Source organism: Schistocerca gregaria, chromosome 6, assembly GCF_023897955.1.
Source record: "Schistocerca gregaria isolate iqSchGreg1 chromosome 6, iqSchGreg1.2, whole genome shotgun sequence".
NCBI classification, from domain to species: domain Eukaryota; kingdom Metazoa; phylum Arthropoda; class Insecta; order Orthoptera; family Acrididae; genus Schistocerca; species Schistocerca gregaria.
The window spans coordinates 460367128-460386929 of NC_064925.1; the positions used below are offsets into that span (position 1 = coordinate 460367128).

The window sequence follows — 19802 nt, forward strand, 5'->3', positions numbered from 1 at the left end:
GGCAGAAATCGCTCCGGAGACTGTGCTCCAATACCACCCACAAGGGTTCGATAATGTTAAAGTCCAGGGACTGTGCTGGCAGGAAAGACACTGCAGTTCAGTTGCATACTCCTCATACCATGATAGTACTGTCCTGGCTGTGTTTATGGGTGTGTTATCATCCTGAAATATAGCGTCATTGTTGGGAACAACATTTCAATCATGAGGTGCACCTGATCACCTAAAATGTTAACATAATCATTGGCTGTAACACGGCCTTTGAGGGTAATGAAGGGACAAGCAGAATACCATGATATGGCTGCCCACAGCATCACACTTCCACCTCCATTTTTAACAGTTGGAATCAAGCAGTCAGGATTGTTGACTTCTTTTGGCATTCTCCGGACGTAAACCTGGCCCAGTGTTGGAAATAATGAAAACATTGACTTGTTGGACTGTATGACGTGTTTCCACTGACCAGCCTCCAGGATTTATGCTCCTGACACCATATTTTACGCTTTTTTGCGTTGGTTGTCGTCACTAATGGTGTCGGTATAGCAGCTCGTCCGTGAATATTTGCTTTATGGAGTTCTCGGCGGATGGTGTCGATAGATACAGGGTCTCGATGATGACTGTTGAGCTCTGCAGTCACTTTAGCTGGCTTAGTTTTGTGTTGTTTTGACACAGTTTGTGCTAGCGTACGACCATCTGTCATTTAGTTTCAATTTGTGCCCACTATTACGTTTACACGATGATGTCTTTTCCATGTTTTGTGTAGGCTATCATGACTGTTAAAACGGTTGCTCTTGAGACATCCAGTAAGTTGGCGTCTTGGTTACTGATGCTCCAGCTAATTGGCCCCCCACAATCTGTCCCCTTTGGAACTCTGTTACGTCTTTCATTGCACGTCAACCTTGGCCTCTGAATGCAAATACAAAGTGTGCACTACTCGTAAAAAACCTGCACTGATGCCCAGTCTGTACTCAACATGGGCAGTCCACCGCGACACATGCCTTACCTGTGTTGTTGACCGTCAAACACAATCATCCCATTACTACCACTGTTCACATTATTTTGCCTATCCCCTGTACTGCTTTATGACTGAAAGGATTGCCATGCTGGTACAATCATTCATTGTCTCTTTTTCCCTACTGCGTGCAATACACAATGCTGTAAAATGTGTTCATATCCTACTGCATTTAGCATTTTATCAAGCACAGACCTGAGATCATACCCTAATCATTAAAAAAAAAAACCATATTCTAACATGACAACCTTTATATTCACTGTTGCCACTACACTTGATGATAGGGAACGTTCTCCAGGTATTCGCCAAACCCAAACCCTTCCATCAGATTACTGCAGAGTACAGTGTGACCTGACACTCCAGATCACTTGTTTCCAGTCGTTCACTGCCCAGTGGTGTTGCTGTTGACACCACTTAGTGTCTCTTAACACTGACAACAGAAATATGTGGCTTACTAGAAGTTGCTCATCATTGTACCACATTCTTTGAAACACCCTGTGCACAGTCATTGTGCTAGCTGTGCTTCTAGTAGCATTTTGGAAATCACGAATGATTCCTTCTGTTGATGCCATGTGATTGTTAGAACCACATGCTGCAGTGCTAAACGATACCAATCCATCATCACCTGAAGTCTTTCTGGTTTTGGTTTAGCTGTGGTTGTTTCTTTGCATTTTCGCTTCACCATCAGTTAAGCTAGACAGCTTTCGAAGGGTTGAAATGTAACTGATTAATTTGTTACTCAGGTAAAACCCAATGACTACTCCACGTTTGAAGTCAGTGTTGCTATTGCTTCTTTAACGATAACATATCACGCCCTCCCTACTTTTATACTGGCAGTTCCACCCCCTTGTGACATCTGGTCATCACTTTTGCATTCCGTGGATGTGTCCAGATACTTCTGATCATGTAGTGTATACTCAGCAAACCTCTCTACGGTTTATAGCAGTGCGTGCTTCTGATTTCATTATGACTTATCCTCCTCGCTGTTCCATTTGTGAATGATATGTGAGAAGAACGAGCATCAGTTAGCTTTTTTATGAGTTCTAATTTTTGAGATTTTCCCCACTGTGGTAATTTGACAAGATGTGTGTAGGAGAAAGTAATATGTTGCCAAACTCTTCTTGGAACATAGTCTCTTGGAATTTTAACAGTAAGTTCCACTTTTCACATCTCTCTTGTAGTGACTGCCAATGGCAGCATCTCCATAATTCTCTTGTATTTACTCAACTAACCCATTAACAAAAACAGTCAGTCATCTTTATTTTTTTCTGATAATGGTGGTAATGGTGCCAGACTGGCATGCGACACTGAAAAATACAAATTAAAAGTCAATTATGTAAGGTGCAGCTTCATGAGTGAATGAAATTTCCTTAGGATTCTTCCAATGAATTTTAGCCTGCCACCTGCTTTACCTATGAATATCTTTCTTGGTTATTCCACCTTGTCACTGTGTTCTGTTACTCTGGTTTTTTAGGGATGTTATTGTTTCCTGTGATTTATCACCAGTAGTTTAACTGAACAGTAATGGATCTCTTAGCTTATGTATGCCCAGCACATTTATTGAGATTTAGGATCAACTACCTATTCGGATCATCGATCCTCTGCAGTCTTGCTGTAATTCAGTACAACCTCTCGACTGTGGATCCTTCCTAGAGACATAAGTATCATCTGCACACAGCCTCACTGAGCATCCAACTTTACCCACTTGCTCATTTATATACTAAGGGTAGCAAAAATATGCCACTAAACATTGAGGGGTATTACATGATATTTTGACAAAAAAATTGAGGGTAGGAATCAATCTCTGGAAGTGTTGCCAGACAATGCTACCGTGTGTTGAAGTTACAAGGGGGAAAAAGTGTTGTCACTAGATCACACCTTTCGTTGGAAGTGTTAGTTGAAACATTCATGATCCTGCCATCACTTAGTGGTCTCTGCAGTATTTTCATGCACAGATGTGTTAGAAACCATCTGACATGCTGAATGCTGTCGGGTCCATCGCAAGGAGTTTTGACCATAGCCCATAGGCATTACGCCTAAAGTTTGCTGCTGAAGGGTTGACCTAGGAACTCAAATATGCTATTAACTCTAGGCAGCATCTCATTCCTATAGCAAAAGTGTAAGGGAACATCTTTGTGGTCAGTATCTACATTCCGTTTTATCCCAGAGATATACATTTCCACCATTGTTTGCTCACCTCCATTTGAGAACAAACAGGTCAGATCATTCACATGAGAATGCGCTGCGACATTTGATTTTCCAGGAGATTTCAACTGCACTAGTGTCATGGTTTACACCATGGGTCCCAACCTTATTGCAGCCTAGGGCTGTGGCCATTGCATCTTGTAGCTGTTTTCAGACGATGGTCAATTCTCCTTTTCCAAGAAATGAATGGTCCAAGGCGCAGCAGGCATGTCATTGAATACAATTTTATATTATTTTCCCAAAATGTGTTCTGTCATCGCTGATATCTCCGAGTGGTTTGTAGCACAGCTACTTGCGAGGTCTGGAAGAGGGACTTTGGAACCAGAATATCCTATGTGCATAAGATGTCTTGATGAGGTTATTCCAAAATGAAGCAGCGGCGTACTCAGCAAAATAATACCTGATTGAATGTCCCAGGTCTGTGCCTAAGCTATCAGGTGCAACAGGATATTTTTAAGGAAATGAGGGGAAAATTGTAATCAGTGACACCTTTATCATCACATTCACAGCATAATAAAAAATCAGAGAGATTATAATTTAAAGACATTCTCTCAGAAGAGAGCAGCTTAGATGTCAATGTGGCTTCTGATGGTGCCATTGTGAGAGGAAGTGAATGAGAGATGAAAATGTTGCATTGTTGATGATTGAATGAGCACTACTTATATCAGTTGGTAGAACTGTTGTAGGGATGAGGCAGTTGTCAGAAGTCAGTTACCATTCAGCAGTGCCCAAGGAATTCTCCCTTAACAGTTTATGGAAAATAAATATTTTTTGGGACTTGTACAAGGTAAAAACCTGTCCTCACAGAGAGGGAAACAATATCTGAATGAATCATTTTTTTTAATGAAAAACTTTCTGATTACACCAGAAACAATTTCTATGATGCTTCTGTTGAAGAGCATCATATTTGCTTTTGTGGGACAGAAACTAAGCTAATGTGCAGCATTTTGTAATATTGGTGATAATGAGCCACATGCCAAGCTAATTAGTTCAGCAATTATTTTGTTTTTATATATATATATATATTTAAAGGCAAATATGTCTGCTTGTGTCTGTGTATGTGCGGGTGGATGTGTGTGTGTGTGTGTGTGTGTGTGTGTGTGTGTGTGTGTGTGTGTGTGTGTGTGTGCGTGTGCGTGCGAGTGTACACCTGTCCTTTTTTTCCCCTAAGGGAAGTCTTTCCGCTCCCGGGATTGGAATGACTCCTTACCCTCTCCCATAAAACCCACATCCTTTCGTCTTTCCCTCTCCTTCCTGAAGAAGCAACCATCGGTTGCGAAAGCTAGTAATTCTGTGTGTGTGTGTTTGTGTGTTTTGTTCATGTGCCTGTCTGCCGGCGCTTTCCCGCTTGGTAAGTCTTGGAATCTTTGTTTTTAATATATATATATATATATATAGCTTGTATGGTAGTACAAATAGTCTGTGTGAATATTATAATCCTGTGCATCCAGATGATATTTAACCAGCTGTTTGTACAGTTGTGGTGAAGATTGCAATCATTATGAGAGTTATTTGAAAGTTATTCTTCTTGTACATCATTTCAGATTCTGGAAGACCAGAGCTGTATGAAGAAGTTAAGCTGTTCCGAAATGCAAGAGAGAGAGAGAAGTAAGTTCTTTGTACTTTCTTCAAACCAATTTATTTACTAAAAGCTACCATGAGGTAGCTCCTGTTCTTTTCCTCCTCCTCAGCCTCAGAGGTAGGTCTTTTACACTTCTGTTATAAGATTGTTTTAAAGTTTTGCTGTTACTTGGGCATCTTTGTCCTGTTTCAATATGGTTGGTAACATTTTATGGCTTCTCTGGTGAATATCTTTCAGGTATTTCCTGGAAGCAGACTAATACTCTAGAAATTCATATCTGTTCAGCTTTTAACTAAGAATTAATTTGAAAATTAGAGGAGCTGACTGTACTCTCACAGCAAGAATTAGATGATTGTTGTTTAAAATCCAGATGTTGAGTTTGAAATGCATTGAAGTTGTTCTTGGGCATTGATGGCATATTTTTAAGTTATTCCTCAAGTACAAGCAACAGGTAAACTAGTTTCCTCCTCCTCCCTCCTCCTCCTCCTCCTCCTCCTCCTCCTCCTACTACTACTACTACTCCTCTAAGTGCCAGGATCCTATGACAAGCAATCTTTTATAGATTGGAATGTACCCAACTTCTATACCTTTCACCAATAACGCAAATGCCACAATTTAGTAGCCATAATGGGTCTTTAAAGGATCGTGGAATATGATTTATTTTCCAAATTGGGTGGAATAGTCTTGTTACAGTTGTGTAGAGTCATGGCAATTTTGGTGGTGGATGACTGTGTATATTCCTTCTTCTTGTTTTTCTTTATGATTGAAGAGCACATATTAATTGAATCTCCAAGTAATCATTCTTTAAGAAAGTTTTATGATAGTGTTTTATCTTGGCAGGTAAACTCTTTAGTTGTAGGTGCCATGGCTTATACTCCAGGATGGTGTGCACAATAGTGGTTCATAGCAACTCCTGACATTAGATGGAGGTCTGTGTGCATTTTTTCTTCTTGTCGACAGATTGCCTCTAAATTATCTAGTCTTCATTAGAATTCCCAGAAGTGATACCAGTTTTCTTCCAATCCATGAAAAAATTGTTTCTGTGAAAGCAGTTGAGCTGTTGCAGAAATTTGAGCAAGTTTTCCCCAAATGCTCTACCTTGCAGTAACATCTCAATTTCCCAAATCATCTTCATTTGGCAGTTCTGTTGCATAATCTCTATCTGTGGATAGGACAACTAGGCTTATATATTTATAATCACAGTGGACATATGTTATCATGCATTCTGCCACAGAGGTATTTGTCTGAGGCACTAGTTGACGAATCATGGACATTTTTCTATGGTTACATGTGGAACAGGTGAAAGAGTTATAAACAATGTTTGTTACTACATGTATCAGAAGCATGCATAACAAAGAGATTAACATAGCAACTTCCACTGCCATAACTTAGTTTAAATTAAGTACTTTACCAAATCTGTTACTGTATATCAAATGGAGCAATATATACGCTTAAGACACATCAGTTAGTTGCAGGATTGTTATACAATGCTTAAAAAGATACTTTGCTTATTATTGCCACAATTCTTTAGTGGCACATACCAGAATTAACTTAAAATAGATACTGACTCATTATGAATCATTATTTGTTTCATTATTATGTATCTCCAGTACTCAGCAGTGCACTTAAATACTTAACACTTGTATTTCAACTATATAGCTAAATTTTTGTGGCTGTGATTAGTGATATTTAAAGTTTATAATTGAAACACCAACCAGGCACAAGTATGGTTTAACAGGGTTTATTTGGATCAAACCATGGTTCTTACGAATCTTATCTTCAGGTGCATGTGACACACGTCATTGATTTCCTGCTGAGGCCATGTTGTATATCATTTTTAGTTTGCTACGCTGTGATGGGCAGAAAGTTTTTTGTTCACTATTTGGTAAAGTTTACCAGGGATTTAATTCTTATGGCCTCTGTCAGAGCATTCATAAGGTTTAAAGTTATTACATGTGAAATGTGTTGAAAAATTACGTGCTGTACGATTCTGTGTGATGAAGTTGCCCTGTGTTTCTGTTGTGAATTTTTAAAATCAACACATTTGCGGACGTAAACTATGCAAGTGCTGTCATAAGAACTAAGTCTCTGATGAACTTTACCAAATAGTAAATAAAAAACTTTGAAGCCCCAGCAAGAAAACAACAAAACATGTAACAACCATCTGAAGGTGGATTTGTAAGAAATCCAATACTGGTCATGGTTTGATCCAAATAAATATTGCTCAACCATATCTTTGGCTGGTTTCTGTTTCAGTTATAAACTTTGTAGTATTATAACCATGGTTCTCAAAATGTCATTTTTGAAAAAAATAGCATATAATGACATTAGTTTCACCTATGTTGTTCATGAAACTCACCTAAATACAGTTATTTTAAACTAGTTACCATGAGAGCACAAAGCTGTCATAATACTTGGTTATTTACTTCTGCCACTAAAATGCAATGGGCTTACGTGAGGAGATGCTAAAAAGTAATGCCTCCAATTTTTTATGTGAAAACTCTCAAAGATTATTAAATAAAACAAACGTTATTAACATTCTACATCTTTATTCTTCACGTCTACGTATTTATTTCTCTACATGGCCACCCTGGCAAATAACACATTTCTCCCAACGAGAGACAAGTTTGTTGATATTGTCACTGTAGAATGTTTAAGTGTGTTGATGGAGCTACAATCTCATATATGCTTGCACTGCTTCATCACTATCAAAGTGACATTCTTGACTGTGTTCTTTAAGGTTTGGAAAGAGATGAAAATCAGAAGGGGCTAAGTCAGGACTGTATGGAGAATGAATAACAGTGAACCAAAATCATTGGATTGTTGCAGACATCACAGTGCTTGTGTATGATCTGTCCTTTTCTTGCTGAAGAAGAGGGTGCTCAGTGTGTGGATGATCTCCAAATTTGTAACTCTATTACAGCATGTTGTTTCTTGCACATGGAAATAACTACCTTACACACTGTTATTTTACATGCAAGAATTCAAAATCTTGTAGCGGCAGAGGGCTGCAAATATGTAGGCAAGAAGGATAAAAGTGTAGAATGTTAACAACATGTGTGTCATTTAAAAAGCTGTTAGAATTTTCACATAAAAGATTTGGAGACAGTACATTCATCGCACCCTCCTAAAGAAGGCACAAAGTTAGGATGAAATAAAAAATCACATTTCTGAGCCATTAAAATTTTAAAATGTGTGTTATTTCACCTGGATCTACTGATTTTTCTCATCAAGCACATACAAAACTTAGTTGTTTTCAGTGGATCACTGTGAGAGATTCTTGTTGCTTAAACCAGCAATGCATTTTATATGGAGCTTGTTCCTCTCATGTTGTATACATTTTTCATGATACAGGGAAAACTTTTTTAGCTAATCAAAATACAGATTATAAATGAGTAGCTCTATACATCTGTTGATGAAATATGAGGTTATATGATTCAACAATATAACATTATTATCTTCTTTCCCATATTAGTTTTATATTGTTGTAATAAATATTTTTGCAGGTATGATAATATGGCTGACTTGTATGCCGTGGTAAATACTTTGCAACATCTGGAAAAAGCCTATATACGTGACTGTGTAACGCCAAAAGAATACACAGCAGCTTGTTCAAAGTTGCTTGTTCAGTATAAAGCAGCTTTTAAGCAAGTGCAAGGGGATGAGTTTCCTACTATTGAATCATTTGTACGGAAATATCGTGTGAGTGCTTATTTCAGTTTATCAGCTTTTTTCTGTTGCTAAGGATATTCTAGTTATTGATTGACTGTAGAAATCTAGTTTGTGTTATGGGCTTGCTAATACACCTTGCATAGGCCAACACAAGTCTCTAACATTGCAACTTAGCCAATTAAAGCAATAAAATAACTTAAGGTTATGTGTGGTATACTGATCAATATCAATAGACATTTTAAAAGAAATGAAAGATAATATTTGTAAGTAAGTTCTGGAAATATTGTGTGAATCAGAAACAGTCATTTATGGAAAATAAGATTTTATTTATTTGTTTATTTTCTGTCTGTAAACAAATACAAGGATTTGTGTACATATTTTACACTTCCTGTCATAATGTTCTGCAAACAATTACAAATGATAAAGATAAAAAATTATATAGCTTGATAACTGGTACATATAAATACTATCTGTACAAATGAAAATAATCTAATTTTTCAAGGCCATTTCAAAGCAGCTTTCACTTGAGTCTTTTAAATTTTTTGGAAGTTTATTTATAAAATTTGATCCCCTTGTAATAGGCGTTGTTGCCTGCACTTTTTGCATTATGTCTTTCCATTCCAGTATTGTAAATGTATACATCTTTATTTAGACTAGTACACTGCTTGTATTTTAAAATTGGTTGAACACTTTTACAAACATATATTGATGTAAATGTTAGTAGATTCTTACTTTTGAAAATCCCTAAGTGAAATGTAATACCTTTGTCCAGTTCCTTTTATTTGTTGAAATTGTGGTTAAAGATTGTACTTTGTTGAAATCATTCTTATGCATTCAGTTATTTGCTGGCTAAAGTATTTTAGCAGTTGTCCAAACTTTTGACTGTTTGCTTTATTACAATGCTTTCCTGTAGTTGGTAAATGATACATAGTTCTTCTGTTACACTGTTCTTTGATTATTTTTTTATAACAACAGCAACCAAGGTTGATCTTTCATTTCTGAATCTCATTTCATGCTATGATATCTCAGCTTGCCTAATATTAAAGTTACTAACATAGTCTCTGTATACTTCACCCAGCAGGAGAATATTGAGTTCCTATTGTTGTTCAACTAGTTCCCTATTAGTAACAAATGTATTATGTTCTTGTTTTGTTTTTCCTAACACGTCTGTTTATACAATATCTGTCTTCTTCTTCTTTTTATATATTTTGACCAGTGCTCCTCATATGATACCTTTCTTGCTCATATTACGGCATTCCTCTTCTGTAACTTAAAATTTCAATTTATTTTTCGTTTTTCCTGTTACTATAGTTCTGGAGTACTCTTCTTGCTTTTGTTTGTTAACTTCTTCCTGTCCCAAAGACCAAATGTGTAGTCCTTTTCTGCTTCTTATAGTCTTATTGTAGGATCTTTATGAAGGGAGTAAAAGCATGAATTGTATACAATCTGTGATCCACTTTCCTTCCACACGTTTCCTTATTATGTTCAGAGTTCCAGGAAGCTGAATATCTTTATGTTCCATGCATACTAGTTACTGAGTGAAACTTGTAATTGCCAGCATTGGATTTGTGGTCCTCCTGTTATGTGTGTAATTACTTTTTAGGAATAAATTTATGGTGCCCATTGAATTAGTGAGTAACAGCGAAGTTGTCCCTATTCTGTAACAGAAGCTGTCAGATCAATAGTTCCGTATACATTGTACACCAAAGTCTGACAACCATTTGTAAGTCCTTCTGTCTCCAAAATTCAAATGTTTTGAGAAAGAAAGTTGCTAATCCCCATATGGCGGAGATGCTGAGGCGCAGATAGGCACAACAAAAAGATTCTCACAATTATAGCTTACAGCCGTTAAGGACTTTGTCAACAATAGACAAAGTGTTGTTGACGAAGGCCCTAACAGCTGAAAGCTATAATTGTGAGAATCTTTTTCTAGTGCCTATCTGCGACTCAGGATCTCTGCTATATGGGGAGTAGCAACTTTCCTTCTCATAATATTATTACATTCCATTCTGGATTTTCCACTGTTTGAAATTCAAATGTTTGGTATTAAATTGTTCAAATTATGTTATAGTTTAGACACTGTTAAAATAAATGTGTAAAGCAACTTGCGTCATATTTGTGGATAAATAGTACATATCTTGCAGAGCTGGTCTGTGTCAGTGCTGCTTTATAAACTATTGAAAAGAATTGTCCTGGGTTTATTTAAATGACGAGTTGCTGGAACATTATGTAGCTTTTAACTATTTTCTACCTTTGTTTGAGTGTCCTTGAAAAATCTACCATCACATATTTGACACTTTTCAAAAATACATCGTGCAAGTTTCTTGAGCCATACAAAGGACATATTTGATCAGACTGCAACATACACAAAGCTCAACAGATATTAAACCCACTATACTGTATCGTTTCCAACTCTGATGCTGTCCGAAGCAACTCTGGCACACTTGGCACCAAAAATACATTATGTATTACAAATCCAACTTCTAGTACTTTCTAGAACTGCAAATAGTTCTAATTAATATGACTTTTGTAATTGGAACTTTTTATCAGTTTCAGTTGATACATAGTTTTTCGAAAATAATAAGTGAAAATTTATAAGCTTAATAACAAAGGTTGCAATTTCCAACAGTGTGAAAATAGAAGCTTCTGGTCACTTTATAAAACCAATTTCATTATAAATAGTAAAATGATAAAAGTTATAAATTAAGAAAAATTTTGCTTTCATAAAAATTGAAGACTAAAAATATTGTCTCTAATGTAAACGTGTTTTCAGATCTTTTAAGTTAATTATTGTGACTACTGATTTTCATGGTACAAGTTCAATATACAAAATAGATCAGTATAAATAATAAAAATATATTAACAGAAAAATAGTTTCTCAGCAATCAGATATGTTCAGAAATATCTTCAGATGAGAATGTTGCGGGGCTAGTTGTGTTTACTTAATTGCAACATAAACACACAATGTAACATATACGATTCCTTTACTACAAAATTAAACTACAGAATAGCATAAAAACAAATGAGGACACATAAGTCAGAGACTGCACCAGAGGTAATAATTACAATGGCAATCATTCGCACAGCATTACACTGCACTTCACCACTCCCCCCTTAGTATCAACGGTAATGTCTGTTGAAATGGCCATGTCGTCCGGACCGGGTTACAAAGGGTCGTGCACAGGTTGCCGATCGTGCATTAGACGTCCGTTGAGGCTGACCTGTGACGTGCATTGGAGTGGCTGTTGCTTCGGTCATATCATTAGTGCGTGTAGATTCATCCGTATCAGTGTAGGAAGTGCGGAAAGTTGGTTTGAGCTTGTTGATAGAGATGGTGGTTGGTGTACCCATCACATCGACATTGACTGTCTTGTCCTCCCTCTGACGACACGACAAAGTCTGTCGTAGGGTGGCTGGTGCGGCTTGCGTACTGTGTCATGCCTTAAGAAGACATATTGGCATTCACACAAATGGGTGATGGGTCTGCTGATCCCTTGGAGCAATGGGGCATAGTTGCCAGATTTGTGTGCGCACATTTTGTACAAAATCTGAAGTGTCAATGCCGTTGTCTGGCACTTTAGCAGAGAACTTGCCGGGAAGTCGTGTCGGCTGGCCCTAAACAAGGCTGGCCATAAAAAAGTTCTGCAGTTGTGGCATTCAGGTCTTCTTTCAGCCATGGACGGAGACCCAGGAGGACAATGGGTAACGTCTCTGTCCACTGCTGTGAGTCATGACAACAAAGCAACACTTTCAATTGGCGGTGCATGCGTTCAGTTAAACCATTTGCTAATGGGTGGTAAGCTGTAGTTCTAATGCACCTTGTACCCAGTAGGATAGAGAGTGCTTTGAATAAATTAGACTCAGACTGTCTTCCTTGGTCTGTTGTGATTCGTAACGGCACTCTAAAATGGGCGATCCATCCTCTGAAGAATGCAGTTGCGACAGTTTCGGCGGTGATGTCGGCGATCGGGAACACCTCGGCCCAGCGTGTAAAATGATGGATGGCTGTAAGGCAATGGGTGTATCCTTCCGATGGTGGGAGAGGTCCTACTAGGTCTAGGTGAACATGATCAAATCTGTGATTTGGAGGAAGAAATGTGCCAAGAAGTGATGTAACATGCTGGCTAACTTTATTCCGTTGACAGGCCACACATTGTCACACGTATTGCTTGCAATCTTTCTCCATGTGAGGCAAGACAAAAGCTTGCTTCTCCATGTTGGTAGTGGCTCGTATTCCAGGGTGCGATAAGTTATGTAAAGAGGTGATTGCCTGTTCGCAAAAGTCAGTAGTCACAAAAATTCTTGGTGGCGACATCACAATACTGCGCCAACAAATCTCGGAGCTCACTATCAGATTGTTGCACTACAGCGAGACCTTAAAAATCAACTGCTTCAGTGATTGCTTCAATCCTGAAGAGTGGATCAGCTGGCACATTTAGTTCTCCTTCAATGTGAAAAATATTGGTGCTGTATCATCAGATATAGTCAAGGTGTCACAGCTGACATGGTGATGCCTTCTCAGGATGCTGGCGGAAAGCAAGTGTTAGTGGCTTATGGTTTGTGATGAGAGTGAACTGCTGTCTATCCAACATGTGACGAAATTTCGTAATAGCAGCATATGCAGCATACAGTTCGTGATCATGTGTGGACCAATTCTGTTGAGAAAGTGATAGCTTTTTACTGAAAAAGGCTAAGGACTGCCAGTGCCCGTATATTTGCTGTTGCAGTGCAGCGCCGCTTGCAGTTGCAGATTCGTCGACCATCAGGGTGAGAGGCACCTGCGGAACTGGATGTGCTAACAATGTAGCTTCTGCGATGGCAGTCTTCGGCTTGTTAAATGTCAACTCAGCCTCACTGTCCCACTGGAGTTTGCCTTGCGGCTTTGGTGAACCTTGCAAGAACTTATTCAGTGGTGCAGCTAGGAAGGCATGATTGCAAACAAATTGCCGGCAAAAATTGGTTATGCCAAGAAATCTTCATAATTCTTTAACTGTCACAGGCTGGGGAAAATTCAGTATAGCATCTACTTTTCTCCTGTGGTGGCTGTATGCCTTGTGCGTTGATAGTGTAGCCTAGGAACTGTACTTCAGCTGCTCCAAAAATGCACTTCGATGGGTTGACGAGCAGGCCATGTGCATGTAAACAAGTGGACATCTGTCGTAAGTGCGTTAGGTGTTCTGCCTCTGAATTTGACATGACCAAAATGTTTTCATTATACACATAACAGAAGTCTTAAGTCATGTCACTTCATCCATGAACCTTGAAATGTTTGGGCAGCATTACAAAGTCCAAAAGACATTTGGGTAAATTCAAAGAGTTTGAACAGTGTGCAGACAGCAGTCTTAGCAACGTCGTCAGGAGCCACAGGTGTCTGATGAAATGCGTGAATTAAGTCCAACATAGAAAAGATTCACTCACCGTTGACATTGAAAGTAAAATCTTTGATATGCGGGACTGGATAATGATCTGGAATGGTTCTGGCATTGAGCTGTCTGTAGTCGCCACATGGATGCCATCTGTTATTCTTCTTTGGTACCACGTGTAGAGGAGATGATCAACTACTGCTCGATGGGCGGCAGATTCCTCGTGCTAGCATGTACGAGAATTCATGCTAAACTATCTTCAGTTTCTGGGGTGTCAAGCGGCGTGATCGAGCATGTAGTGGTAGCCCAGGTGTAGTCAAAATATTGTGCACTGTCAAGTGCTGCACAGATGCTAGTGTGGGAGTCTGGCCTGTGATCTCTGGGAACTGTTGGAGGAGCTCTATAAATGGAGAATCACCAGTAACCACTTGTACTGCTGTCTCTCCCACACAACGCTTGCTAGTTTGGTAGTAGTGTCAAGAAGGTGTCGGTGACAAAGGTCAAGCCAGAGTCCATAAAACGATAAAAAGTCTGCTCCAAGTATGGGGTACGTCACATCTGCTATGACAAATTGCCATTTAAATTTGCACCGCAGGCCCAAGTTCAAAACTAATGTGACACGACCATACGTTGTTGTGGAACCATTGGCCGCGAAAAGTAGGTAGTCGTCACATTTGTGACTTGGCAGACAGGCAGATGGATAGACTGACGCGCCAGCACCCTTGTCTACTAAATACTGTAACTTTATGCTATGTTAAGTTACAAACAGTTAATGGCTGCCTTCTGGAGAGCCAATGGCTGTCATCACTGACTTCCTGCTGAGTTTCCCTGTTCACACGGCATTTTAAACTTGGGCGCCTCAGAACCATACTGTCAGTGATACCAACAGATTCTTGTTGACGAAGGTGAGTGAGCAGCTGCGCTTATCTGGTGAATGGTGACGATGAGATCGACGGTTGGTATTCTGGGTCCATAATGCAGATACTTGTGCAGTGAGCTCGGCAACCTGTGCTTGTAGCGCAGCGAAAGTGTTATCTGCCCGAGGTTGTGAGCAAACTGTTGCGATGCGTGCAGATGGATACATCTCCGCTATGCGATCCGTGGTTTGCACGAGTGCATCCAGATCTCCAGCACACACTGTCAATATTTTCTGAGAGTTGGGTGGCAGGCGCGATAGCCTAATATTCCGCAAAATGTCGTCACTGACCGCGTTACTCGCTAATGTACGCAGTTGGCGTAGTAATTGCAGTGGCGTGCAATAACCCAGCTCCTCTGTGCGGAGTAGCTTCTCCAATCTCTTTGCCTCAGACTGCAAGAGCCAGGTAATCAGAGCATTCTTGATGGTTGTGTAACAATCAGTAGTCGGTGGTACACCAGAATATCTTGAACTTATGCGGCCATATCTTCTGTTATGTTGGCAGAAGAGCCAACACCGTGTTAAGATTGGAGGCCGAAATGCACGCGTTTTAGCTCACGCAGGCTGACGTGAGGAGGGAAGAACTATACTGACGTGAGGTTTGGAACATGACAATGAATTATAATTCATAAAGTGGATGGAATTAGTTTGATACTTAACTTTAATCCATAAATGATGAATGTCGCTCTTGACGGTACGTGATTCACAGTATTCTTTGTTCAGAATTCATTCTAATTACTGAATATGGCACATGTTTTGTGCTTGCAAATGACAATTTATACAGAATCAAACATTTCCGTTAACATGCGAAAGTTATGAGGAGGCGAGGCTCACTACCCTCACACACACACACACACACACACACACACACACACACACACACACTCTTCTCTCTCTCCTATCCCTCCCTCCCTCCCTCCCTCCCTCCCCTCCCTCCCTCCCTCCCTCCCCCTCTCCCTCCCCTCTCCCTCTGCATCTGCCTCTCCATCCCTCTCCATTAAATTCTGTCTACAGCCAAACTTCTGTAATTGTGTGTTATTTTTAACTTTATTAATAACCATTACATTTTCAGCTTGATTGTCCTGCTGCTTTGGAAAGGATTAAGGAAGATCGGCCAATCACAATCAAGGATGACAAGGGCAACACAAGCAAGTGCATAGCTGATATTGTTTCGGTAAGATTGTGTACTACTGTTTTAATACACCATAAGGAGAAAGTGAAACAAGAACAGAATTTTGTCAAGCATATTTATTTGTGCATTCATACTTTGCTAGCATGTACTGCTGATAAGTTTTCATGTTTGGTGGACGTCTGCACTACATTGACACAGCTGATGGAATGTTCCTTACCGAAACACTGTGTAACTTCAACGTTACTACTTGAATGGAAAACAAAACTTTTCATAGATCTATTGAGTGATAGGTTCTAGGTGTTTGGACTGTGACTTATGTTTTGCTTCTCCCTTAATGAAATATATGTACTACCACCACATAAACTCACTCTTCAGTGTATCGGATTGTTCCCAGATGATGGGTTCACACCAGGCTGTGCTTAGAATTTATTCAGTTAACTTTTTTTATTTCACTTATATTAGTATCTTTTTAGCTTTAGCTGCAAAAAAATCATTCACACTATTGTTAAATGGTGACACTTAGTTTGAAACTCCTAAAATTATCACAGAAGAAAGACTTAATGAGCCTTTCACCTTTTTTGTGTGTATGTTAATATGGATATATTTCAGCAAGCATTTTGTTGTTGATCAGCATTGAATATTCATATGTTGGAGTTAGATGTATCTCTACATCATCTAGTATTTTGCAGGCATACCTAAAATTAACTGTGCCCAAAGCTCAGTGCCAATTTTGAAACTTGGTCTACCACCATCATAAAAGTCTTGAAATATTCCAGTACAATCGTGACAGTTTTAAATATTTTGCTATAAGAATTTGTTGTGCCTTTTTGGGTTTTGCGCACAGACAGGGCATGGCATTGAATGATAACAAATAGCAATAGGGGTCTTTTCAAGGAGGGGACAGGAGCTTAGAACTTACAGAATCGTTGAGCAATCTGTAAATAAACCAGTTTGATTTTCATTATCTTTGTGTGTAGTCAGTCACAAAATTCTCCATGAGTAATCTCAGGAAATCTGACTCCTGTATAATTTCTTGCTTTGTTTCCATAATACCAAGAACTAAATCAATCAGCATCAAAATATTGCAAAACAGCTCAGAAACTGAGGATGGTTGGAGAGTTCAGATATTGTTTAAAGAGCAGTGGCAATCACTGAGGTAGGTGGTACTGTATTTCCTCATTTACATCATCACATGAATGTTAAAGTGACAGATATCGAAATAAATGACCACGAGATAGAAAAGCAAGTGAAATCACCCAGCAGAGGGGAGGCCACTACACCTGATAAAATACTAATACAATTTTATGTAGAGTACACTAAAGATTTTGCTCCTCTTCAAGCAGCTGTGTACCGCAGATCACTGGAGAGGCGAATAATTCTCAGTGATTGAAAAAAAAAAAAAAAAAAAAAAAAAAAAAAGTCCCAAGTCATTCCCATTTTCAAGATGAGTCATTGAACAGCCGCACGAAAGTGCAAACCGGTGTCTTTGAAATCGGATTATTGTAGAATATTGGAACATGTTTTGTGCTTGCATATTATAACATTTCTGTAGATCAAAACTCTCCTGTTTAGGAATCAACATGGGTTCCAAAAACAATCGTGTGTAACCCAGCCTGCTTTGTTCATCCACGAGACTCCAAAGACAGTAGATGCCAGCGTACAAGTTGATTGTGTGTCCCTTGGCTTCCGGAAGGCATTTGATATAGTTCCACACTGCCACCTAATGAACAGAATATGAGCATACAAAATATCAGATCATCTGCATGATGGGATTGAAGAGTTTCTAGTAAACAGAACACAGCATGTCATTCTCAATAGAGAGAAATGTTAAGACATGAAAGCAACCTTGGGCAGATCCCAAGGGAGTATTATTAGGACCATTACTTTTCACATTCTATGAGCCAGCGGATAATGTCAGAAGTTCCATGAGACGTTTCGTAGATGATGCTGTATAAAGAGAAGTTGCAATGCTTGAAAATTGCAGTGAAATGCAGAGGATCGACACTTGGTGTAGTGGTTAGCAATTGACCCTCAATGTAAACAAATGTGACCTATTCCACATAAATAGGCAGGCAGTCATTATTGTACGGTCACATGGTTGCAGAAAAATCACTAGAAGCAGTTGCATACATAAAATATCTTGAAATATTTATATGGCACAGTTTAAAGTGGAACAACTACATAAAATGAATTGCAGATGAAGCACAAGCCAGACAAATTCATTGGAAAAATCCTCAGCGGGAGTAGTCCACCCACAAAGGAGGTGACTTACAAAACCTTCCTTCAAGGAGTACTTGAATATTGCTCATCAGTCTTTGATCCACACCAGGTAGTTTTGGTATCTGAATTACAGAAGATCGAAAGAAGAACAGTGAATTTTGTTACAGGTTCATTTATAAAACATGATAATGTCAGAGAGGTAATTGCTCACCTCCAGTGACAGACACTGCAAGAGAGGTTCTCTGCATCACACTAGTTTACTTTTAGTTTGTGCTGCCAACCCTGTTTTATCCTAATGAGGTTAATTGTTTTGCTCCTGTAAATCACTGTGAGTGCACATTGTATTCGTTCATAAATGTGGGCAGACTACCGCGCGTAGTGCAATACCCAGCATACAGCCTACCAAAATCAGAGCAAGTACTTTACCGTAAAAATAATTATTGTGAAAGGAACTGAATAATTACTGCTGTGAAATCAGTACTATAAATAACAATAAAATACATTAATCATGCATATGCACTCTGCAATGTTATGTATTATAAAAACCTGCGAAGCATTGAAAATACAACTGTTGCATTTAAACTTAAACATCTCTTTGACTTAATTTGCTTATAGTAGTTTGAAGGCAATTTACACGAACTACTCAGATGTGATCTTTTATGCAATAGATAACCCTTATTGAAACAATTATACTTTTGAGAAATACAATTGCTTAAGCACTTTGTAGCTTTGAGAGAAAAGACCATCACATGCAAAAACTTCTCGTAAATTTTATTTATTTATTAAATCATGAGTCTTCTGACTGGTTTGACCCAGCCTGCTGCAAATTTCTCTCGCATGCCAACCTCTTCATCTCAGAGTAGCACCAACTTATAGTTATATGTGTAGCTTCAATATCCACCACAGTAGTTACTTCCCTCAATGCAAAAAGATTCACAGTCTCTTTTGTTGTCTTCGTCTGCTACACAGCGTCCAATTCATGCAGCATGACTAGTGATTTTAGATGATAAATATCATTCACTTGCCGTACTTTTTTGTTTGTTCAAATATTGACCATAAATAACAAATGCTAAAACTCACATTCAACCAGCTAGTTTATATGGGGAAGTATGCTGCTTTTAATTACACAGTTTAGGAAACAATTATTGGTGCACTCAGAGTTTTTAATGAAATAAGGAAATTGTTAAAGCAATTTGCTTTAAATAAAAACCAGAAAAATATTTTATTAACTTTTAACATTGTATCAGTGATCATGGCTTTTATTAGATGGATTCCTGTCCCACAGTACATGATACCCTAAACTTCACAAATGAAATTATACTTGAGTTTTTTATTTGGTGGTGGGCACAGTTTATCACCCTGAACAAGTAGTGCTACATGAAGAATAATTTGCAGCAAATAATAGTGGCTTCACAGTTGTAGCAGTTATTGTTACTATCCTTGGCCAGCACAATGTTTCTTAGAATTGTGCAGTATGTACAGCAAGCCAGTTCACATTATTTCCAAATTGGCAAGTAAATGTAGCCACTTCTTCTTAATTGGAATTCTGCTGCTAACAATGCACTGAAGTTGTGTCACTAGCTACTTTTAACTCGTTCATTTGAGGAGTACTTCATAAAAGCTTTAGCACCAAACACAGTTATATGTACTCAATCTTATGAAGCCATACTTGAACTATCCAAAAACTGTTCTCTTTCACAGAAGCA

At 38.6% G+C, this 19802-nt stretch overlaps 1 protein-coding gene across 2 annotated transcripts in view; it reads left to right on the plus strand.

The window, feature by feature from the left end:
* Nucleotides 1–19802, plus strand: part of LOC126278118 (vacuolar protein sorting-associated protein 28 homolog) — a 58782-nt gene that overhangs the window by 25075 nt on the left and 13905 nt on the right. For both annotated transcript variants that reach the window (XM_049978002.1, XM_049978003.1), the window contains exons 2-4: nt 4756–4819; nt 8300–8495; nt 15817–15918. In XM_049978002.1, the coding sequence (XP_049833959.1) occupies nt 4756–4819; nt 8300–8495; nt 15817–15918 (362 nt within the window). The remainder of the gene's footprint in view (nt 1–4755; nt 4820–8299; nt 8496–15816; nt 15919–19802) is intronic.